This window comes from Tachyglossus aculeatus, chromosome X1 (assembly GCF_015852505.1).
Source record: "Tachyglossus aculeatus isolate mTacAcu1 chromosome X1, mTacAcu1.pri, whole genome shotgun sequence".
Taxonomy (NCBI): Eukaryota; Metazoa; Chordata; class Mammalia; order Monotremata; family Tachyglossidae; genus Tachyglossus; species Tachyglossus aculeatus.
Window position 1 is genome coordinate 124,496,542 of NC_052101.1, and position 25,785 is coordinate 124,522,326.

The 25,785-nt window shown below is 47.3% G+C and overlaps 1 protein-coding gene across 1 annotated transcript in view; it reads right to left on the minus strand.

The window, feature by feature from the left end:
- Window positions 1-22,450, minus strand: part of RAB11B (RAB11B, member RAS oncogene family) — a 36,507-nt gene extending 14,057 nt beyond the window's left edge. Inside the window, exon 1 of the mRNA XM_038772234.1 lies at window positions 22,310-22,450. Coding sequence (XP_038628162.1) covers window positions 22,310-22,349 — 40 coding nt within the window. The 5' untranslated portion in view covers window positions 22,350-22,450. The remainder of the gene's footprint in view (window positions 1-22,309) is intronic.
- Between the last annotated feature and the right edge of the window lie 3,335 nt (window positions 22,451-25,785).

The following is a 25,785-nucleotide window of genomic DNA, read 5'->3' on the forward strand; positions in this document are numbered from 1 at the left end:
GTGGGCAACGGGGGAGTTAGCGACGGGGCGGAGCAGAAGCCAGAACTGGCAACCGACAGACAGGAATTGGCAGAAAGAGAGGCCCAGGAGAAAGAGCCAACGCAATCTCCCGGCCCCCGGCACTCTCTCTCTACGGCTCTAATGTGCCCTCCTGCCTAAAGGTGGGGGCCTGCCAGGGGCTGGGGCCGACCCCGGGGGGGGGGCGGGGACGTGTCCGGGCCTCTGACGGGTGGAGAAAGCAAAAACCGTTGGTAATTAGACACTCTGATGATCTGACTAGTTCCAGCTTCAGTGTGAGGACAATCAACATGTGGTGGTGAAAGCAAATTTGAGGTTGGTATCATAGTCGGGAACAATTCCTCTCTGTTTCAGAAACTCTCCCTACAATTGTGGTTTTGTTTGAATAAGAGCGCATACACTACAGCGGGGGGAAGGGAGAGGGGGGTGGAGCAGGATGGGCCTGTATGGCGAGAGATATGGTTGCCTGGTGGCCACCGAGGCCAATGCGAGACAACACTTGCTTCCCTAATAAAGTTTGGGACTGACCACAGGCGCTGCTCTGTTGATGGTACTGTCCCTCTGCCGGGCCAGGTGCCTGGGCTTGAGTCCTACTGAGGCCCAAAATCTGGGCCAAGCCCCAGGAGTGTTTGGCCTTCCCCAACCCGTAGCCAGTAGTAGTAGTACTAGTCATTCTGTTGCTCAGATCATTTTTCCACAAACAGTTCAGTCCACGTCTCCCTACTCCTCAAGAGACTCCTTATAAGCACTCAGTCAGCTCTCCCTCCTACTTTACCTTGCCGATTTCCCATTGCAACCCAGCCTGCATACTTCACTCCTCTAACACCAGTCTACTCACTCTACTGCCATCTCCTCTATCCTCCTTCTAGCCCTAAACTCCCTCCCCCTTCATCTACGTCAGACCACCACTCTCCCCACCTTCAAAGCCTTGTTAAAATCACCACATCTCCAAAAGGCCTTCTCTGAACAAGCCCTCAATTTCCCCTACTCCCTCTCCCTTCTGCATCCTCTCTGCACTTGGATCGGCACCTTTTAAGCACCTGATATTCATCCCTTTTCAGTCCCACAGCAATTTACTTTAATGCCTGTCTGCCCCTCCAGACTGTAAGCTCCTTGTGGACAGGAAACATGTCTAGCAACTCCAAGTGCTTAGTACAGTGTTCTGCACACAGTAAGCACTAAAATGCCATTGGTTGACTGCTCAAAAAAAATACCACGTAGGGCAGCTGAGCGATGCAATAGAAGCATAAGACAAGTTCCCTGCCCTTGAGGCGCTTATGCTCTAACTGGGGAGGCATAGAATATGCACTTATGGAGGGAGATAAATATTTAAGTGCAAGAGGGAGCTGAGGGGTTGATAACAATTGGAGTAATGATCTGGGCCTGGCCTTATTTCTTGCAGAGGGGCGTGGAAAAAGTAGGAGGGTAGGAGAAGAGGTAAGTCCTTGTGACACTGTCCTAACGGAGGTTCCGGAGAGCATCACCGTGTCGCCACTGTCAGAGTCCAGAGACCAGTGGCAGCACCCATGGGTTTAGACGCACAGCACGGCAGGCTCGTGATCCTGTTGGGTCTAGCCAAGGTTGATGGTTCGAAATTCCCCTAAGAAGTCTGTGTTTCCCTTTGATGCTCATCTCAGCCCCACAGTACTTACGTAAATGTTCTTCCAGCCTACCATTTCCCCTACCCCTAATCTATTTTCATGTCTGTCACCCCCAGTAGACTGTAATGGACAGAGTTCGCATCTATCTACCAACTCTGTTGCATTGTATTCATTCATTCATTCGTATTTATTGAGAGCTTACTGTGTGCAGAGCCCTGTACTAAGTGCTTGGGAAAATACATTACAACAATAAAGTCACATACCCTTGCCCACATCGAGCTTAAAGTCTGGGGTGGGGTGGGGGGGGGGAGACAGACATTAATACAAACAAAATAAAATTACAGCTACGTACATAAGTGCTGTGGGGCTGGGAGAGGGGGAAGAATTGTACTTTCCCAAGCGCTTAGTACAGTGCTCTGCCCACGGTAAGCACTCAATACAGATGATTGATCGATTGTATATTGGGATTTGTAGTCCTGGTGAGTACACAGAAACTTCCACATGCCCTAAGCATAAAGACTTGGGCAGTGGTCCCCACATTTGCCAGGATGGAAGGGGGGCAGGGGAAGCACGCCACTGTCCTCCTGGGACCGTGAAAGCCCGCATCACCTGACCTCATAGGACCAGGGCCTGGACCTTTGCAAGACTCTAGCTCACACCACCTCCGCCCCATCGTTCACAGTTCCGGGACTGAGAGCTGCAAAAGGAAAGGTGTGGAGGGAGGTTGTTCGGGGAGACTTCCCTGAGAAAATCCATCATGTTCTGCCTGGTCTCCACACTGGCTAGAAAACATTCACTCCGACACAAACGGCCTTAACTTAGAGACCCCCTTCACGCCGCCGGTACTAGACACGTTTGAGGAGACGAGAAGTAATGGATGGTCACGCCGCCCGAAATGACTGTAGGACTGGTTTGCTCCACGTGGGACTCCTGAAGAGGAGAAATGTTAGCCAAATTTTCCACCCTAGGAGAGGTTCCTGGCGTCTCTCCAACTGATGCTGCAATGAACTGAATGAAACACAATGTCCCAGGAGCAACCCCTGAGGACTCCGACAGCCCTCGCTTCCTCTTCCACGGTGCCACACTTCCGTACGAAGCTCGAACTGGCGGGTTCTGGGGCTTGTGATAGCAAATGTCACCCCACACCATGGCTGCAATTTCCTGCCCTCCATCAACCCTCGGTTCTCTCAACACGACGGCGGCCCAGGCTTCCCGTCCTATTGAATATCGTGACTGGAGGTCATTTCCCCTTCCTAGAACTGAACCAGCTTGCGTTTTCCCAGGGTAACCATTCTTCCTCCTGCCCTAGGCTATGGTTGTTTCCCGCTGCAGAGACCTGGGACAGAGGAAGCTGGAGAGGAACTTGATAACGGGTTAACACGGAGCAGACCAGTGAGGGGCCAGAAATGACTTTGGAATGCCAGGGTGGCAGCATCAGAAAGAGAGTGGTGGTTCCTCCACTCTGGTGAGGAAGTTGGGAAAGAGGAAGAGAGGATTATCTCAGGAAACACAGAAGAGTTCAGCAGGTAACCCACCCAGTTATCCCAGGTGCGAACAGATTATGTAACTCCTCCCAGGCCTCCTGCTAGCCCCTAGCCTCACTGCTAGGGAGGAAAGTAAGGTCAGGACATCTTGCTTTCACTGAAACTCCTGCTCCATCCTTTAGCGGGTAAGCAGTTCTGGGAGCTGAAAATCAGTACCAGCCACCTCCCTGCCCGATCAGTCCAGGGAAGCAGGAGGTTTGATGTTGCAGTTTAATGTCAGAGGGGAGCCATGAAACACCACCTGGCCACTGGCTCACAGGGAGGTGGAGGTAATAATAGTAATGATAATAATCTCTCGCTCCGTCCCTCCTCCCCTCCTTAACTTCCATCTTCAACCACTCACTCCCCACTGGCTCCTTCCCCTCTGCCTTCAAACATGCCCACATCTTTCCCATCATAGAAAAACCCTCTCTTGACCCCACCTCCCCTTTTAGTTATCGCCCTATCTCCCTCCTACCATTCCTTTCCAAACTCCTTGAACGAGTCGTCTACACGCGCTGCCTCGAATTCCTCAACGCCAACTCTCTCCTCGACCCCCTCCAATCTGGTTTCCATCCCTTACGTTCCACGGAAACTGCCCTCTCAAAGGTCACCAATGACCTCCTTCTTGCCAAATCCAATGGTTCATACTCTATCCTAATCCTCCTCGACCTCTCAGCTGCCTTCGACACTGTGGACCACCCACTTCTCCTCAACATGCTATCCAACCTTGGCTTCACAGACTCTGTCCTCTCCTGGTTCTCCTCTTATCTCTCCGGTCGTTCATTCTCAGTCTCTTTTGCGGGCTCCTCCTCCCCCTCCCATCCCCTTACTGTAGGGGTTCCTCAAGGGTCAGTTCTTGGTCCCCTTCTGTTCTCTATCTACACTCACTCCCTTGGTGAACTCATTCGCTCCCACGGCTTCAACTATCATCTCTACACTGATGGCACCCAAATCTACATCGCTGCCCCTGCTCTCTCTCCCTCCCTCCAGGCTTATATCTCCTCCTGCCTTCAGGACATCTCCATCTGGATGTCTGCCCACCAGCTAAAACTCAATATGTCCAAGACTGAACTCCTTATCTTCCCTCCCAAACCCTGCCCTCTCCCTGACTTTCCCATCACTGTTGATGGCACTCCCATCCTTCCCGTCTCACAGGCCCACAACTTTGGTGTCATCCTTGACTCCGCTCTCTCGTTCACCCCTCACATCCAATCTGTCACCAAAACCTGCCGGTCCCACCTCCACAACATCGCCAAGATCCGCCCTTTCCTCTCCATCCAAACCGCTACCCTGCTCAATCTCTCATCCTATCACTCTCTCATCCAATCCCGACTGGATTACTGCATCAGTCTCCTCTCTGATCTCCCATCCTCCTGTCTCTCCCCACTTCAATCTATACTTCACGCTGCTGCCCGGATCGTCTTTGTGCAGAAACGCTCTGGGCATGTTACTCCCCTCCTCAAAAATCTCCAGTGGCTACCAATCAACCTACGCATCCAGGCAGAAACTCCTCACCCTCGGCTTCAAGGCTGTCCATCACCTCGCCCCCTCCTACCTCACCTCCCTTCTCTCCTTCTACAGCCCAGCCCACACCCTCCGCTCCTCTGCCGCTAACCTCCTCACCGGGCCTCGTTCTCGCCTGTCCCGCCGTCGACCCCCAGCCCACGTCCTCCCCCTGGCCTGGAATGCCTCCCTCTGCCCATCCGCCAAGCTAGCTCTCTTCCTCCCTTCAAAGCCCTGCTGAGAGCTCACCTCCTCCAGGAGGCCTTCCCACACTGAGCCCCCTCCTACCTCTCCCCCTCCCCCTCGCCCTACCTCCTTCCCCTCCCCACAGCACCTGTATATATGTATCTATGTTTGTACATATTTATTACTCTATTTTACTTGTACATATTTATTCTATTGATTTTATTTTGTTAATAGGTTTTGTTTTGTTGTCTGTCTCCCCCTTCTAGACTGTGAGCCCGCTGTTGGGTAGGGACTGTCTCTATATGTTGCCAACTTGTACTTCCCAAGCGTTTAGTACAGTGCTCTGCAAACAGTAAGCGCTCAATAAATATGACTGAATGAATGAATAGGGCCCACTTTAAAATCCTCTCAGGCCCAAACCAGGAAAGGGGGAGGCCCTGGTGCAAGCGGTACCTGCTTTGGCATCTTGGTGCCCTAAGTCGCTGCCAAACCAGAAGCAGTGTGGCTTAATGGTTGGAACGTGAGCCTGGGAGCCAGAAGCACCTGGGTTCTAATCCCGGCTCTGCCATTTGTCTGCTGTGTGACCTTGGGCAAGTCATTTCACTTCTCGATGGCTCAGTTACCTCATCTGTAAAATGGGGATTAAGACTGTGAGCCCCACATGGGACACCGACTGGGTCCAATCAGATTATCTTGAGTTCTACCCCAGCACTTAGTACACTGCCTGGCACACAGTGCTGCTTAACAAATACTATTAAAAAAAAACAAACAAAAAACCCCCTTGGTCCCTGATTCATGGATTGACTAATTGCTTTATCAAATTCTCTAATGTTAGGAGGGAATTGAGATCCCTGGCAGATGGATGTCCAGGATTCAAATATAGACTTTATATATAATCGTATAGTTAAAACCTCTGTACTACGTGGACACAGCACAGCATGATAAATAGTTTCAATATATAATCCCCACAACCCAGATCACCTCATACATTCCTTAATACTCCAAGTGTGGCATGTTAGCCAAAAAATAATGAAGGCAGTGTTCTGCACAGAGTAGTGCTCAATAAATACCACTGATTGATTGGTTATTATTCATGCCAAGTGCAACAAGCTTTGGGAAGAGGAGCTACTAGCTACACCAATACAAGTAATGGTATATTGCTCTACTATTCCCCTTATCGCTAATCTATTTTAATATGTCTCCCCCAGTAGACTCCTTTTGGGCAGGGATCATATCTACCAACTCTGTTGTATTGAGCCCCACGTGGGACAACCTGATCACCCTGTATCCTCCCCAGCGCTTAGAACAGTGCTTTGCACATAGTAAGCGCTTAACAAATGCCATCATTATATTATTATTATTGTACATTCCCAAGCACTTAGTACAGTGCTGCGCACACTAAGCACACAATTCAACTGACTGACTGATAATGGCACTGACAGTGAGACACTGTACTAAGTGGTTGGGAGAGCAGAACAGAAGCAAAAGATAGGTTTCCTGCCCACCGGGGTATTACAGTCTAATGGGGAGTGAGACCTACAAAATGTTAACAAACAGTGGGGGCAGGGGGAAAAACAAGCATCAGAAAGGGAGTAAAATAAATAGGTTAGGATAAAATAATAATAAATAATTGAACTGTTCAAGATGCATAGATACATAAATGTTGAGGATGGGTGCAAATGCATTAAGTGCAGGGGTGGCTCTTGGGCTGATGCAAGGCGGGGTGGGGTGTTGGGAATTAAAGGGGAAAGCTTCCTGGAGGGCATGGGATTTTAGGAGGGCTCTGAAGATGGAAAGGGCTGGGGGGCTGGAAAATATGGGCGTGGGCGGAGGTGGTTAGTTACTAAGCGCTTAGGACAGTGCTCTGCACACAGTAAGCGCTCAATAAATACGATTGAATGGTTCTGAGCCAGGGGAACAGAGTGAGCAAGAAGTTGAAAGTGGGCAAGTTGAGGGGGGAGTAAGTACAGTTCAAGTTGAGCTTGGGAGGAGCCAAGAGTGCAAAGGAAGGAGTAGGGAATGAAGAGAATGGATATGGAGAGTGGACAAAGCTGGTGCCTCAAAGCCAAGGGTGAGGACTCTTTGTTTGAGGTAAAAGGAGATGGGCAGCCACTGGGTGCTTTGGAGGATTTCCCTGACTAGGCCCTCATTTCCCCTATTTGCCACCCCCTTCTACGGCACCAATGCACTTGGATCTGTACCCCTTAAGCACTGGATAGTCACACCACCCCCCAACCCCACAGGACACATGTACAAATCCTTACATTCTCCCATTTCCCCTATCTGCAATTTATCTTAACATCATCATCATCAATCGTATTTATTGAGCGCTTACTATGTGCAGAGCACTGTACTAAGCGCTTGGGAAGTACAAATTGGCAACATATAGAGACAGTCCCTACCCAACAGTGGGCTCACAGTCTAAAAGGGGGAGACAGAGAACAAAACCAAACATACTAACAAAATAAAATAAATAGAATAGATATGTACAAGTAAAATAGAGTAATAAATATGTACAAACATATATATATATATATATATATAAAACATCTGTTTGCCCTGCTAGACTGTAAACTCCTTTTAGGCTGGGATCTTGTCTACCAACCCTAATGTATTGTACTCTCCCAAGCACTTAGTTCAGTGCTGTGCACACAGTAAGCACTCAATAAATACCACTGATTGCATAGATCTCTCCACTCCTCAAAAATCAATCAGGGCGACACTTGTACTCAATAAATACCACTGATTGCATAGATCTCTCCACTCCTCAAAAACCAATCAGGGCGACACTCCGACTTGTACTTCCCAAGCGCTTAGTACAGTGCTCTGCACACAATACGATTGATTGATTGATTGACACTTCGGGAAGATAATCCAGGCAGCAGTGGGAAGTATGGACTGAAGGGGACACTGCTGAAGAGACACACATACAGTAGTTGAATCGCAATAATAATAATGACAGCATTTGTTAAGCGCCTCCTACGTGCCAAGCACTGTTCTAAGCACTGGGGTAGCTACAGGGTAATAAGGTTGTCCCAACTGGGGCTCACAGTCTTAATCCCCATTTTACAGATGAGGGAACTGAGGCCCAGAGAAGTGAAGTGACTTGCCAAAGTCACACTGCTGACAGTGGTGGCCAAAGTCACACAGCTGACAGTGGTGGAGTCGGAATTAGAACCCATGACCTCTGACTCCCAAGCCTGGGCTCTTTCCACTAAGCCACGAGTGCTTGGCACATAGTAAGCGCTTAACAAATACCATCATTATTATTAACTGCAATGCGATGAGTGCTTGGAGCGGGGTGGTGGCTTTTTGGGTGGAGAGGAAAGGGTGGATCCAAGAAGCGTTTTGGAGGAAAAATTGTAAGGATTTAGACGTTGACTGAACCGAGAGCTTAAAGATAGTGGGGAGCTGAGGAGAAAACCAAGGTCGTGAGCCCCTGGGATCAGCGTTTCTACAGAAACGCTCTGGGCACGTCACTCCCCGCCTCAAAAATCTCCAGTGGTTGCCTATCAACCTTCGCATGAAGAAAAAACTCCTCACTCTTGGCTTCAAAGCTCTCCATTACCTTGCCCCCTCCTAATCAATCGTATTTATTGAGCGCTTACTGTGTGCAGAGCACTGTACTAAGCGCTTGGGAAGTACAAGTTGGCAACATATAGAGACGGTCCCTACCCAACAATGGGCTCACAGTCTAGAAGGGGGAGACAGACAAAACATGTAGACAGATGTCAAACCATCAGAACAGAATTATAGCTATATGCACATCATTAATAAAATAGAGTAGTAAATGTGTACAAGCAAAATAAATAGAGATATGAATACATACAAATATATACAAGTGCTGCTGGGGGGCGGAAGGAGGTAGGGGGGAACGATGACAGGAAAAAGGGGGCTCAGTCTAGCACTTGTGTATATTTGTACATATTTCTCTATTTTATTAATGATGGGTAGAGACCTATAATTCTATTTATCTATTTTTGATGCTATTGATGCCTGTCTACTTGTTTTGTTTTGTTGTCTGTCTCCCCCTTCTAGACTGTGAGCCCGTTGGGTAGGGATTGCCTCTGTTGCCGAATTGTACTTTCCAAGCGCTTAGTACAGTGCTCTGCACACACGACTGAATGAATGAATGAAAGGAGGGACGGGGGCATCACTGACAGGGATGGGAAAGTTGCGACGGGGGAGGGTTTAGGAGGGAAGATGAGAAGTTCAGTTTGGGATATGCTGAGTATGAGAGGCTGGTGGGCCACCCAAGTGGAAATGTCCTGAAGGCAAAAAGTAATGCGATGAACGGTGGGAGACGGGTAGATTTGGGAGCCGGAGTCCCGTAAAGGTGGCAGCTGAAACCAGGCCAGCGGATGAGGGCCATAACACAGGGAGTGTCGAGCAAGGGCAGTAGGGGACCCAGAACGAAAGGACCACAAAAATGACTCTCTACCCCCAAACACTGCAACTGATCACCCACTGTGATAAACAGCACACTTGCCACCAGTTTCAATATTTCCCCCTCTCTGGCACACTCTCAGCAACCCACCGCTGGTGATGAAGAGCCCTGGCAGATTGCAACCATGTAAGCAGACAGACCACCTGAGGGAAAGATAAGATGGGAGAAAAAGCAAAGTATGGAAAGCACGAGACCTGAAAATCACAAAGGCATTTAGCTATCAAGGACAAAGAACCACAAGTTCAGTTCCAGACAGAAATAGAAAGCACTGAAGACCTTTGGGTGAGACTCCACGCAGCTTGATGGATTAAAAGGGGGAAGAGAAGAACTACATAATTCCACCATCTGGTCATATTCCAAGCACGTGAAAAAAAAAAAAACATGTTCAACTTTCACCCCATCAGAACCCGCGATTCATTTTCAAATATCTAGCAAACCACTGCACAGAGGTTGATTCATCTAATGGAAAAGTGAAACCAGACTCCGGAAAGTGCAAAAATAAACTAGTTACAAGATTTAGCCCCCTTCTTCTCTACCCATCACTGAACACAGCATTAATGGAGTAAAGAAGGGAGGAGCGAATCCTCTCCAGATCAATATATATCATTGAACGGCTCGGACAGACCACTGGTTGTGTGCTGTTTCCACCCCGGTTTCCGCATCGTTTCGGTCTCTCTGCTGGCAGGAGTCAGGGAGACGAGACTTTCTTGTTCTTCCTCCCAAACCAGGGCTACACCTGGGTGCCTGCCAATAGCCCCTCCACTTTCTTCCGCCGCTGGATTCCCCCTTTCTCATCTGAATCAAAACAGGCCTTTCTTTGGCTCTCCTCTTCTCCCCTCCCCAAGTCCTCTACTCAACTACACACCCAGCATGAACGGAGTCAAGGCAGGGAGGAGTGATTTTCATCCCCCCTCTAGACTGTGAGCTCATTGTGGGCAGGGATTGTCACTCTTTACTGCTGTATTGTACTTTCCCAAGCACTTAGTACAGTGCTCTGCACACAGTAAGCGCTTAATAAATATGATTAAATGAATGACTGAACCCTATGGAATAGTGAGCTATAAATTTTTTTAAAAGATAAGAGATGCTCTGGGGATAATCGGGATTATAGGCCAAAAGTGTTGGGAACTGCAAAGATTTCTGGAGTATCAAGACTATCTCTAGTCTTTGGATTAATAAGGAAGGGGAGAAAAGGGGCACAGAGGGACTGGGAAGAAGAATCATTGCTTTTGTTTACAGAGAGAGAAGGGACAGAAAGGAGATGTGAAAAGACATTTTTTTTCTATCCTGTTTCTGGATCAAGATATTCTACAGTGATGGAGCAATGACCCTCCCACTTTACTCTGCCAAGAACATTTGTGGACAGCAAAGTATTATGACACCGTCTGGAAATTTCCCTTTTCTCTGTCTCTCCTTTATCTCTCAGCTTGCTCTCTCTCTCTCATACCCACTAGAAGTACCCCGAGGGTAGGAATCATGTCTACAACTCTTTGATACTCCCGAAGTGCTCAGTACAGTGTTCTGCACACAATAAGTGCTCAAGAAATGACATTAATTTAGACCAGCCCCAGAAACAGCTGTCAGTCTTTGCTCCTTTCTTTTCAAAATATCTCACCCTCTTGCCTCCTATTACTCCAGTCTGTGATCTATCCACCCCAAGCAGCATCTTGTGGCCCAAGAACCTTCACGTGACCTACCAAGAACACAAAAAATAATGGAGAAACAGATAATGCTTCGGACTCTGTGCCCCCAAATTGCTGTGAGACTTTGGGAAAGTCAGCAGCTCTTCTGAGAAGCAGCATGGCCTAGTGGAAAGAAAATGGGACTTGAAGTCAGAGGACATGGGTTCTAATCCCAGCTCTACCACTTGTCTGCTGTGTGACCTTGGGCCAGTCACTTTACTTCTCCGGGCCTCATTTCCCTCATCTGTAAAATGAGAATTCAATACCTGTTCTTACTTACAATGTGAACCCCAAGTGGGACCCAATTATCTTGTATCTATCCCACTGCTCAGTTCTGTGCTTGGCACACAGTAAGTGCTTAACAAATACTACTATTATCATTATTATTCTGGGACTTGAAATATTCAGTAAAGTGGGTCTTTGACATCTCTCCTCCTAGCTCACTAGAATGCAGCAAATGATGAAAAACCTCTAGACCTATTTGAATGAGAAAATATAAATCTTGCATCAATACAACATGAATTAGCTTAGGAAATGGATGCCCAGTCATGCCTGTGGTATTTACTATGTGCCAAGGGCTGAGATAATCACTAAATACAAGATAATCAAGCAATCAATAGTACTGACTGAGCACAGAGCACCATCCTAAGCACTTGAGAGTACTCAGTGGAGTTAGATTCAATCTCTGCCCTCAAGGAGTTTACAATCCAGCAGGAGAGAAAGACACTACACCAAATTAGGCCTAGTAGGGAGAAGTGGATAGGTACATAAGATAATGCTTAAATGGGCCACATGTACATAAGCGCTATGGGGGGTTGGAAGAACATGAGCATACAGTTGGTGCAGAAATTCTGAAGTAACAGTTGGAGGGATATAAGTTTGGGGAAAGAGAAATTAGCTGGAGGAGGCTTCCTGAAGATTCATTCATTCGATCGTATTTATTGAGTGCTTACTGTGTGCACAGCGCTATACTAAGCGCTTGGGAAGTACAAATCGGCAACATATAGAGACGGTCCCCACTCAACAATGGGCTCACGGTGTAGAAGGGGGGAGACAGACAAAAAAACCCCAAAACAAAACAAGTAGAGAGGTGTCAATATCATCAGAATAAATAGAATTACAGCTATATACACATCATTAATAAAATACAGTAAATATGTACAATAAAATAGAGTAATAAATATATACAAGTGCTGTGGGGAGGGGAAGGAGGTAGGGCGGGGGGGGCCCAGTCTGGGAGGGCTTCCTGGAGGAGGTGAGCTCTCAGTAGGGCTTTGAAGGGAGGAAGAGAGCTAGTTTGGCAGATGAGGGCATTCCAGGCCAGAGGTAGGATATGGGTCAAGGGTTGACAACGGGACAGGTGAGAAGGAGGCACAGTGAGGAGGTTAGCGGCAGAGGAGCGGAGTGTGCGGGCTGGGATGGAGAAGGAGAGAAGGGAGGTGAGGTAGGAGGGGGCGAGGTGATGGACAGCCTTGAAGCTGAGAGTGAGGAGTTTTGCTTGATTCGAAGGTTGACAGGCAACCGCTGGAGATTTTTGAGGAGGGGAGTGACATGGCCAGAGCGTTTCTGTACAAAGATAATCCAGGCAGCAGAGTAAAGTATAGACTGAAGATGTGATTTCAGAGGAGCTTTGAAGATGGGGAGAGCTGTGGTCTGGCAAATTTGAAGGGGGAGGGAATTCCAGGCCGGGGGAAGGACATATGAGGGAGGCTGGAGGCGGGAAAGATGATTTGTTCTGATCATTTTGACACGTGTCTACATGTTTTGTTGTCTGTCTCCCCCTTCTAGAGTGTGAGAAGAGACCGTCTCTATATGTTGCCGACTTGCACTTCCCAAGCGCTTTTCATTCATTCAATCGTATTTATTGAGTGCTTACTGTGCTCAGAGCACTGTACTAAGCGCTTGGGAAGTACAAGCTGGCAACATATAGAGACGGTCCCTACCCAACAACGGGCTCACAGTCTAGAAGGGGGAGACAGACAACAAAATAAAACATGTGGACAGGTGTCAAGTCATCAGAATAGAAGTAAAGCTAGATGCACATCATTAACAAAATAAATAGAATAGTAAATATGTACAAGTAAAATAGAGTAATAAAATTGTACAAACATATACACAGGTGCTGTGGAGAGGGGAAGGAGGTAGGGTGGGGGGATGGGGAGGGGGAGAGGAAGGAGGGGGCTCAGTCTGGGAAGGCCTCCTGGAGGAGGTGAGCTCTCAGTAGGGCTTTGAAGGGAGGAAGAGAGCTAGCTTGGCGGATGTGCGGAGGGAGGGCATTCCAGGCCAGGGGGAGGACGTGGGCCGGGGGTCGACGGCGGGACAGGCGAGAACGAGGCACAGTGAGGAGGTTAGCGGCAGAGGAGCGGAGGGTGCGGGCTGGGCTGGAGAAGGAGAGAAGGAAGGTGAGGTAGGAGGCGGCGAGGTGACGGACTCTTGAAGCCAAGAGTGAGGAGTTTTTGCCTGATGCGTAGGTTGACTGGTAGCCACTGGAGATTTTTGAGGAGGGGCGTAACATGCCCAGAGCGTTTCTGCACAAAGATGATCCGGGCAGCAGCGTGAAGTATAGACTGAAGTGGGGAGAGACAGGAGGATGGGAGATCGGCGCTTAGTACAGTGCTCTGCAGACAGTAAGTGCTCAATAAATACGACAATGAATGACTGAAACCGAGTCACAGTAAAATGATGGGCTTGAAAGGAACTGAGACCGAGAGCAGGGATGTAGTGGGAGAAGACAGTGGATAAGTAGGAGGGAGAGAGCTGATTAAATGCCTTAAAGTCAATGGTCAGGAGTTTCTGCTTGATGCAGAGAGGAATGGGTAACCATGGGAGGCTTTGGCACAGAGGGATGTGTGCAGAACATTTTAGAAAAATGATCTGGACAGCAGAGAGGGGAGAGATTTGAAGGCCAGGAGACAAAAACAGCAGTTCAGAGAGTTGCCAGATGGTTAAAAGGATGAATGTTTGAGGGAGAGGCACTTCATTAGCAGTGAAGAGTTGGAGAGGTGAGGAGGGGAAAGGGTGAGGCACAGTGGGCAGGGTCTGGCTGAAGAAGAAGAGAGGTAATAGCGTTTGGGAGAGAGGTAGTTGCTACAAAAAGTCTAAGTGGCCGAGTCATTAACGTCCTAGGAAGCTGAAGATGTTCCCAAACGCAGGATTGAAGGACTGATAGGTTTAGATTCACTTGCCTCTGATCTCTCAACCCGGGACTCCCCTCCCTCCCACACCCACAGACCTCCTCAACTCCCATTTCCTCCAAGGAACCTTCCCCAACTAATTCTCCACATCCCGAGTCCTACCAACCTGAAGCCACTTCTTGCACTTCTGTATTTATACCACAGCCTCAGCTCGTGTGTATACTGCGCTAGACTGTACGCTCCTTGAGGACAGGGATCACGTCTACCAGCTCTACTGTTCTGTACTCTCTCAAATGCTTAGTACGGTGCTCTGCACACAAGTGCTCAAGAACTATTTTGACTGAATATTCCATTTGTTTCTTCTGCTTTCACTGTAAATGTTTTTACATCTACCTCCCCCGCTAGAATATAAGCTCCTTACGGGCAGGGAACTAGGCTCATGCTTCTGCTGTACCTCCCCGAGCGCTTTATACATTGTATTGCATTCTGCAGGCACTCGAATTCCATTTTTATTACCACTACTATTACTACATCCAACGCAAAAGAGACTGCGGTTGATGTGGTAAATGAGGAAAAAGACTTTAAACAAAAAGCTGCATCACAGAGTGTAAGCATTTTCTCCCCTTGCAATGAGAAGCAGTGTAGCCTAGTGAGAAGCAGCGTAGCCCAGTGGATAGGGAATGAGCCCGGGAGTCAGCAGGACCTGGGTTCTAATCCCGGTTCCGCCACTTGTCTGCTGGGTGACGTTGGGCAAGTCATTTCACTTCTCTGGGCCTCAGTTATCTCATCTGAAAAATGGAAATTAAGACTGTGAGCCCCACGTGGGACAACCTGATTACCTTGGATCTACCCCAGTGCTTAGAACATAGTAAGCGCTTAACAAATACCATCATTATTATTATTACTTCACTTCTCTGTGCCTTACCTCATCTGCAAAATGGGGATTAATACTGTGAGCCCCGCATGGGACAGGGCCTTTGTCCAACCTGATTAGCCTGTATCTACCCCAGCACTTAGTACAGTGCCTGGCACATAGTAAGCACTTAAACACCACTTAGAAAAATGGCATCACGGCAAGCCTCCCTGGGGTAGGATTGGACCGGGCAGTGTGGATTTGTTGCTAGACTGCTGCCATTTCAAGTCACTGAAGCATTCTCTAAGTACAATTGGCTACCAGCTTGGTGTTTGTTTCAGGATAAAGACCACTCACTTGCAGAAGCACCACCGGCTGGTTCCGAAACTGTGACAGGGATGACCAGAGTGACCACATCCCTTGAACCCTCCGTTTCCTTCAGATACCTTTCTACCCCACCCCAACCTGGCCCTCGTCTTCCAGATTCCATATGGTGAAAAACTGAACCCTTTTCTGCCAGCCAAAATCCCAATTTGAGACAAATTACTTCCGAAATCTACATTCCCATTCTCACCCATTATCTGCGGCCTTCCCGATCCGCAAGCGTAATGCCCAAGAATTGGGGAAATACAAGAAAAGAATCCAGGATAATCTCAGAATCACTCCATCTTACTGTCTGTAGATGAGAGCAGTCAGAAACAACAGCCTTTGAGCAAGTCCAATAGTATAAGTCCTTCCAGAGTCCAGAGACCAGAGTCAGGCTGGTTCTAATCTGCATCTAAGGGATACAGGCCTCAGGAACAGAGAAAGCCTAATAACCATTGAATTCAGTCACTCCTCACCTCCAAAAGACCCCCCTACTGGGTCTTGCTTCAAAAGGGCTCCCTCCATTCCCCTCCACCCTAAGAGCTGCCACCCTGCTCCAAGCTCTTGTCCTATTACAGTTAATTATTGCATTAGCCTCCTTGCCTCATCCCCCACTCCCTTCCAATCTAAAAATCTACCCTTTCCTCTCCTTCCACACTGCTACCAGGCTGATGAAAGCACTAATCCTATCCCGCCCTGATTACTGTATCAGATCTCCCTGCCTCCTGTCTCTCCCCACTCCAGTCCGTACTTCACTCTGCTGCCCAGATCATTTTTCTAAAAAAAAAAAAAAAATTTAGTCAATTTCTTCCCACTGCTCAAGAAACTCCAGTGGTTGCCCATCCACCTCAGCACAAAACGAAAAACTCCTTACCAACAGCTTTAAAGCACTCAATCACCCTGTCCCCTACTACTACTACTACTACTACTACTACTACTACCACCTCCCTGACTTCCTACTACAACCCAGGCCCCATACTTCGCTCCTCTAATGCCAACCTATTCATTCAATCATATTTATTGAGCGCTTACTGTACATTTCTATCCTACTTATTTTATTTTGTTGGTATGTTTGGTTCTGTTCTCTGTCTCCCCCTTTTAGACTGTGAGCCCACTGTTGGGTAGGGACTGTCTCTATGTGATGCCAATTTGTACTTCCCAAGCGCTTAGTACAGTGCTCTGCACATAGTAAGCACTCAATAAATACGATTGATTGACTGATTACTGTGTGCAGAGCACACGTATTCCCTAATCAAGTACTCCCCTGCCTAGCTCCTTGGAAACTGACCTTCTTACCAAACCCCATTCATGCTGTTCCCCTGGCCTGGAACTCCCTACTCCCCCACATATCTGACAGACCACAATTCTCCCCATTTTCAAAGCCCTCCTAAAACCCCACCTTCTTCAGAAAGCCTTCCCCAATTCATTCATTCAATCATTTATTGAGTGCTTACTGTGTGCAGAGCACTGTACTAAGCGCTTGGGAAGTACAAGTCGGCAACATACAGAGACGGTCCCTACCCAACAATGGGCTCACAGTCTAGAAGGGGGAGAGAGAAAACAAAACATGTAGACAGGTGTCAAAATCGTCAGAACAAACAGAATTAAAGCTACAATCCCTTAGCCCGTAAAGTCCTCCAGGGCAGGGATTGCATCTAACTGTACTTTCCCAAGCGCTGAGTACAGTGTTCAGCACACAGCAAGCGCTCAATAAATACCACTGATCAACTGACCCTAGTCACGTCAATCCGGCAGCCACCTTTAGCACCTATGTATTCAATTCCCCCCTAGACTGTAAGCTTGTTGTGGGCGGGGAATGTGTCTGTTATACTGTTGCACTGTACTCTCCCAAGCGCTCAGTACAGTGCTCTGCACACAGTAAGTGCTCAATAAATACAATTGATTGATTCCTATCCTCAGCTCTTATGTATATGTAACTATGTATACTATTTGACTAGTCAATTATTTATTCAGCTAAATACACTTGATTGATTCCTATCCTCAGCTCTTATGTATATGTAACTATGTATACTATTTGACTAGTCAATTATTTATTCAGCTATTTCACCCTGACAGGTTTGTACTTTCTCTTGCCCCCAATATTTGTAAACCATTTTTGTCTGGATTCCCCATTAGATTGTAAGCTTCTTGAGGAGAGGGAATACGCATCTTGCTTCTGTTGGACTCTCCAAGGGGCTTAATACAATGTTTTGCACTCAGTGGTATTTACTGAGCATTAAAGTGCTTAGTTCAGAGCTCTGCACATAGCAAGTGCTCAATAAATGCCACTGTTTGATTTGAGTACATGGCAATCAATCAATCGTATTTATTGAGTGCTTACTGTGTGCAGAGCACTGTACTAAGCGCTTGGGAAGTACAAGCTGGCAACATATAGAGACGGTCCCTACCCAACAGTGGGCTCACAGTCTAATGTGTACTAAGCACTGGAGTTTACAATCTAACTGGGGAGACAGAAAGACCCAACTTATTTTCAAATAATGAGAGCAGGGGAAAGAACAGCAGTACAACTGTTGACAGCAGGAATATGGCAGGATGCATAAATAAGTGGAAATTAACATAAATTGAGATAATACCTATGGGATGTATGTGTGTGAGTGTGTATATATATATATATATATATATATACATATATATATATTTATATATATATAAAACTGTGGTATGTTAAGTGCTTACTATGTGCCAAGCACTGTTCTAAGTGATCTATGTGAATGCAAGTAGATATGTGTAAACATTAGTGTTAAGCATGGTTGCTAGATTGACACAACCTGAGAATTCATGGTAAAGACCTCCTGAAGGGGTGGAATTTCAAGAGGGCTTTGAAGATGGGGAGAACCAGAGTGGTTAATTAATTTGAAGGGGGGAGGGAGTTTCAGGCAGGAGAAAAGGGTTGGAAGCATGAGAGGCACCATAAAGTTAGCTAGGGAAAAGCAAAGAGCACAGGCTGAGGAATAGTGGGTGACTAGAGGTTGTGGGATGTCTTGAAGCCAATGGTCAGGTGATTCTTCTTGTTATGGCAAGGAATGAACAGCCATTTGAAGTTTTTTGAAGAGGGGAAGACGTGCTAAGAAAAAGTTTTTTTTTTAAAAGATAATTCAGGTTGCAGAATATAGTATAGAATGGAGGGAAGAAAGGCTGGATGCAGTGAGACCAGTGAGGAGGCTGACAGAATAGTCTAGTAGGGCTATGAAAAAGGGCTGTAATAGAGGGACTCCTTCCCTACTTATATCCCCTCCTGCCTTTTTTTTTTTTAATGGCATTTATTAAGCACTCACTGTGTACCAGGCACAGTTCTAAGCACTGGGGTAAATGAAAGCTAATCAGGTTGGACACAGTCCATTTCCCACTTGGGGCTCACAGTCTTAATCCCCATTTTACACGAGGTATCCGAGGCCCAGAGTAGTTAAGTGACTTGCCCAAGATCACACATCAGACAAGTGGAAGGGGCAGGATTAGAACCCAGGTCCTTCTGGCTCCCAGGCCCGTGTTCTATCCACTAGGGCATGATGCCTTCTCCTCCTTCATCTACTGTCCTCTAGCTTCTGCTCCCTGAGTCCTTTCCACTCTTCATATCTTTCCCTATTCCTTAAAGCTCTCATGCTTATTGCAAAATGGAAAAAAAAAAAATCCAAACTTCTTTTTCCCATTTTTATTTGCTAAAAATACCTGTATCTGTTCTTATCCTGCAGCCTGCTCTTTTAGACTATAATCACCTTGGTAGCAGATTTGTGTTTAATCTTTCTCTGGTACCAGTACCATGCTGAACCAAGTACTTGATACATTATTATTATTATCATCAAAAGAATCCAGATCCAGACACTGTATCTGAGTCTGCACCAAAACAAGATTTTTACCAATAACTGCACAATGGGCAAATGACCTTTAACCCCTCTTTCCCTGGTACTGCTCGCATGTCCCATTAGGGGATGGATGGAAGCAGCGATTAGGAGTAAAAGACCAGAGAAACTCAAGAGAACAACCATTCAACTTCCTCAATCCCTCCTCTTAGTTCTATCGTAATGAAAGGAGTTATCCAAGTCAGGGAAAAACCCAGGCTCCTTGGCCAAAATTTCTTGCCACCAAGATATTTCTAGCTGGGCTTACCGATTTCAAATTTTCCATTATCAATTTGTAGTAGTATTTACTAAGCATTTAGTGTGTGCAGAGCACTGCGCTATGTGCTGGGAGAGAATACACTGGTGGGAATAACAATAATAAAATCAGGTTGTCCCACGTGGGGCTCACAGTCTTCATCCCCATTTTACAGATGAGGTAACCGAGGCACAGAGAAGTTACGTGACTTGCCCAAAGTCACACAGCTGATAAGTGGAGGCGCCGGGATTAGAACCCACGACCTCTGACTCCCAAGCCCGGGCTCTTTCCACTGAGCCATGGAATAAGGCATGGCCCCTATTCGTTAAACACCAGTTTAGGTATGATTGAATAAAGAAATCCAAGGCTATATTACAAAGTTAAGTTAAAGCTGGATTTTTTCCCAAACCCCTGAAACTGATAAACTTTGGTCCACTGGGTTCCCTCTCGAATATGAGATACAACCTATAAACAAAGTCAGGTGTGCTTACCCGCTTTGACCAAAGTCCCCCAAATTGGAAGCCTCCCTATGTTTCCTTAAAAAAAAAAAAAAATGACTGGCTTGTCATTCATTCAATCGTATTTCTCGAGCGCTTACTGTGTGCAGGGCACCGTACTAAGCGCTTGGGAAGCACAAGAGAAGCAGCGTGGCTCCGTGGAAAGAGACCGGGCTTTGGAGTTGGGGGTCATGGGTTCGAATCCCAGCTCTGCCAATTGTCAGCTGTGTGACTTTGGGCAAGTCACTTCACTTCTCTGGGCCTCAGGTCCCTCATCTGTAAAATGGGGATTAAGACTGTGACCCCCCCGTGGGACAACCTGATCTCCTTGTAATCTCCCCAGAGCTTAGAACAGTGACGCTTAACAAATACCAACAATCAATCAATCGTATTTATTGAGCGCTTACTATGTGCAGAGCACTGTACTAAGCGCTTGGGAAGTACAAATTGGCAACATATAGAGACAGTCCCTACCCAACAGTGGGCTCACAGTCTAAAAGATTATTATTTTATTTATATTTATAATATATAATATTTATAATATTATTTATTTTATTATTCATTACCAACATTATTATTATTATCTCCCCAGCGCTTAGTACCTGTATATATGTTTGTACATATTTATTACTCTATTTATTTACTTATTTTACTTGTACATATCTAGTCTATTTTATTTTGTTAGTATGTTTGGTTTTGTTCTCTGTCTTTTAGACTGTGAGCCCACTGTTGGGTAGGAACTGTCTCTATATGTTGCCAACTTGTACTTCCCAAGCGCTTAGTACAGTGCTCTGCACACAGTAAGCGCTCAATAAATACGATTGATTGATTGATAGGGACTGTCTCTATATGTTGCCAACTTGGACTTCCCAAGCGCTTAGTACAGTGCTCTGCACACAATAAGCGCTCAATAAATACGATTGATTGATTTTATTTTGCTAGTATGTTTGGTTTTGTTCTCCGTCTCCCCCTTTTAGACTGTGAGCCCACTGTTGGGTAGGGACTGTCTCTATATGTTGCCAACTTGTACTTCCCAAGCGCTCAGTCCAGTGCTCTGCACACAGTAAGCACTCAATAAATACGATCGATTGATTGCCTGATTTTCTTAGTATGTTTGGTTTTGTTCTCCGTGTCCCCCTTTTAGCCTGTGAGCCCACTGTTGGGTAGGGACCATCTCTATATGTTATGTATATCTATACATGTTATAGAGAAGCAGCATGGCTCAGTGGAAAGAGCATGGGCTTTGGAGTCAGAGGTCATGGGTCAGAGGTCATGGGTTCGAATCCCGCCTCCGCCACATGTCTGCTGTGTGACCTTGGCCAAGTCGCTTCACTTCTCTGAGCCTCAGTTACCTCATCTGCAAAATGGGGATTAAGACTGTGAGCCCCACATGGGACAACCTGATCACTTTGTATCCCCCCCCAGCGCTTAGAACAGTGCTTTGCACATAGTAAGCACTTAACAAATGCCAACATTATTATTATTATTATTATATGTTGCCAAACTTGTACTTCCCAAGCGCTCAGTCCAGTGCTCTGCACACAGTAAGCGCTCACTAAATACGACTGATTGATTGATTAGAACAGTGCTTGGCACATAGTAAGCGCTTAACAAATACCAACATTATTATTATTATTATTATTGTAACCTCCCCAGCGCTTAGTACAGTGCTTTGCACATAGTAAGCGCTTAACAAATACCGACATTATTATTGTAATCGCAGTGCTTTGCACATAGTAAGCGCTTAACAAATACCAACATTATTATTATTATTATTGTAATCTCCCCAGCGCTTCGCACATAGTAATGGTTAATAAATGCCATTATTATTATCATTATTATTACAAATCGGCACCAAATAGAGACGGCCCCGACCCAACACCGGGGTCACAGTCTGGAAGAAGTTGGGATCCAGTTTTGTTTCTCAAAATGGGGCCTGGAGGCGCCACACGAGGGGATCTCTAAGGGCCGGGGGAAAGGGGAGGAGGCTGGAAGATCGGAAACCGGCGGAATCTGAGGGGATTAATGACGAGAAAAACGGGAAGAGTCGTGAAGAGAAATCAGGAAAGAGAAATATTTAGTCAGGCGACAAAGGAGATATTAGGAAGGGCCCAACGCGCGCGCGCGGCCCCCCACACAAATCGGGGTCCGGCCGTCAATCAGGCGTATTTATTGGGCGCTTACGGTGTGCAGAGCACTGTAGTGAGCGCTTGGGAAGGATAAGCTGGCAACACAGATTGTCCGCCGAGGGCCTCACCTCGACCCAGTCCCTCAGGGCCCCTCCATTAGGAGCACGGTGACGTTCCTCGAGGCCCGGGCGCCCGGGCTGGGACCCCCCCCCTGCCCTCAGCCCGTTTCCGTTCCCGTTCGGAGTCTCGCCCACCTTTGAAGAGATAGTCGTACTCGTCGTCGCGGGTCCCCATTGTCCCGCCGGCGGTCACCAGCCCCCGAAGCCGCAGCCCCTCCACAGAGTCGAGCGGGCGGGGAGGGCGGGGCCGGACGCGGCGCGAGCGAAGACGGCCAGGCCGGCCAGCCTATCAACGCGCCAGCCGGCTGGACTGGCAACCGGGCGGGCCAATCAGAGCAGCCGCTGGGCCGGCCGGGGGCGGGGCGGGGCCTGCCGGGCCCGACTCCTCCGGCCGGCCGGCCGGCGAGGGCCGTAATGGAGGGGAGGGGACGCGGGGCCTCCCTTCAGCCGGGACGACTGAGGGGACCTCGGCCCAATGGCGAGCGGATGAGGTGGGGTCAGGGCAGGTCTTGAGGAGAAGGCGGCGCCCAAGAGAAAGGGAAAGGAGGGACGCACCAGGGGGAACAATAATAATTGTTAAAGCACCTGTTACGTGACAACCGCCCGCCTAAGCAGCGGGTCAGACGTAGCCCCATCATCATCATCAATCGTATTTATTGAGCAGTTACTATGTGCAGAGCACTGTACTGAGCGCTTGGGAAGTACAAATTGGCAACATATAGAGGCAGTCCCTACCCAACAGCGGGCTCACAGTCTAAAAGGCTGAGGATGATGGAGGACCCGTGAGCTGTGCCCCGGTTTGCTCATTTTACAGACGTGGAGACTGAGGCACGGAGAATAGTAACGATCTAAGTGCCTTCTCCCCTGCCTCCCATCCCCTAATCAATCAATCAATCGTATTTATTGAGCGCTTACTGTGTGCAGAGCGCTGGACTAAACGCTTGGGATGTACAAGTCGGCAACATATAGAGACGGTCCCTACCCAACAGTGGGCTCACAGTTTAGAAGGGGGAGACAGAGAACAAAACCAAACATACTAATAAAATAAAATAAAATAAAATAAAAATAAAATAAAATAGGGTGCCCCTTTAGGTTCAGTTCTGAGAACCCTGCTATTCTCCATCTATACCCCGTCCCTTGGAGAACTCATTCACTCCCAAGGCTTCAACAACCACCTCTTTGCAGATGATACCCAAATCTACATTTTCAGCCCTGAGCTCTCTCCCTCTCTGCAGTCTCGCATTTCCTTTTGTCTTCAAGACAAAAGGATGTCCTCCCATCACCTCAAGCTTAACATGTCCAAAACAGAGCTCCTTATCTTCCCACCCAAACCCTGTCCTCCCCCTGACTTTCCCATCACCGTAGGCGGCAACAATCAATCAATCAATCAATCATATTTATTGAGCGCTTACTGTGTGCAGAGCACTGTACTAAGCGCTTGGGAAGTACAAGTTGGCAACATATAGAGACAGTCCCTACCCAACAGTGGGCGGCTCACAGTCTAGAAGGACTGTATGTATGTATATATGCTTGTACATATTTATTTCTCTATTTATTTATTTATTTCATTTTACTTGTACGTATCTATTTATTTATTTTATTTTGTTAGTATGTTTGGTTTTGTTCTCTGTCTCCCCCTTTTAGACTGTGAGCCCACTGTTGGGTAGGGACTGTCTCTATATGTTGCCAACTTTACTTCCCGAGCGCTTAGCACAGTGCTCTGCACACAGTAAGTGCTCAATAAATACGATTGATGATGATGATGACCACCATCCTTCCTGTCTCACCAGCCTGTAACCTTGACGTTATCCTCGACTCCTCTCTCTCATTCAACCCACATAGTCTATCACTAAATCCTGTCAGGTCACTTGTCTGCTGTGTGACCTTGGGCAAGTAACTTCACTTCTCTAGGCATCAGTTCCCTCATCTGCAGATATCTGCAATATCTGTGCTCCATCCTAGAGTGTGAGCCCCATGTGGGACCTGATTATCTTGTATCTACCCCAGCACTTGGTACACAGTAAGCGCTTAACAGATACCACAATTATTCTTGCTAAAATCCAACCTTTCTTCTCCATCCAAACTGCTACCACGTTATCCAAGCACTTATCCTCTCCCACCTCAGTTACTGTATCAGCCTCTTTGCTGACCTTCCTGCCTCCTGTCTCTCCCCATTCCAGTTCATACTTCACTCTGCTGCCCGGATCATTTTTCTACAAAAACGTTCAGTCCACGTTTCCCCACTCCTCAAGAACCTCCAGTGGTCGCCCCACCACCTCCGCGGCAAACAGAAATTCCTTACCATCGGCTTTAAAACACTCAGTCACTTTGCCCCCCTCTTACCTGACCTCGCAACTCTCCTATTACAACCCGGCCCACACTCTTCGCTCCTCCAACGCCAACCTACTCACTGTACCTCGATCTCATCGATCTCGCCGTCGACCTCTCGCCCACGTCCCGCCTCTGGCCTGGAACGCCCTCCCTCTTCATATCAGACAAACAATTACTCTCCCCACCTTCAAAGCCTTATTGAAGGCATATCTCCTTCAAGAGGCCTTCCTGACTAAGCCCTCATTTCCTTTTCTCCCACTCCCTTCTGCAGTGCCCTGACTTACTCCCTTTATAATAATAATAATAATGATGGTATTTGTTAAGCGCTTACTATGTGCAAAGCACTGTTCTAAGTGCTGGGGGATATAAGGTGATCAGGTTGTCCCACGTGGGGCTCATAGTCTTAATCCCCATTTTACGGATGAGGGCACTGAGGCACAGAGAAGTGAAGTCACACAGCTGACAATTGGCGGAGCCGGGATTTGAACCCATGACCTCTGACTCCAAAGCCCATGCTCTTTCCACTGAGCCACGCTGCTTTATTCATCACCTCCCCTCAACTCCCCAGCACTTCCGTACATATCTGTAATTTATTTATTTATATCAATGTCTGTCTTCCCCTCTTGGCCTAGTGGATAGCGCACGTGTCTGGGAGTCAGAAGAGAATGGGTTCTAATCCCTGCTCTGCCACTTGTCTCCTGTGTGACCTTGGTTCCCTCATCTGTAAAATGGGGATTAAGACTGTGAGCCCTATGTGGGGCGGGGACTGTGTCCAACCCAATTAACGTGTATCTAACCCAGCGCTCAGAACAGTGCCTGGCACTGCTTAATACCATTATTATTATAAATAATAATAAACTCATTATGGGCAGGGAATATGTCTGTTATATTGTACTCTTCCCACAGAGTAAGCGCTCAATAAATATGATTGATTGATCGATGGATTGAAGTGATTTACCCAAGGTCACACAGCAGCCAAATGGCAGAGCCAGAATTAGAATCCAGGTCCTCTAACTCCCAGAACTGTGCTCTTTCCACTAGATCATGCCTCGTGATGGCTCACCCCAATAAGAGTGCCAGTTTGATGTGCCACAGCCCCCTTTCCTCTTCTCCCATTCCCTTCTGCGTCACCTTGGCTTGCTCCCTTTTTTCATCCCTCCTCCCAGCCCCACGGCACTTGTGCACATATCTGTAATTTTATGTATTTATATTAACGTCTGTTTCCCCCTTTAGACAGCAAGCTCATTGTTGGCAGGGAAAATGTCCATTACATTGTTGTA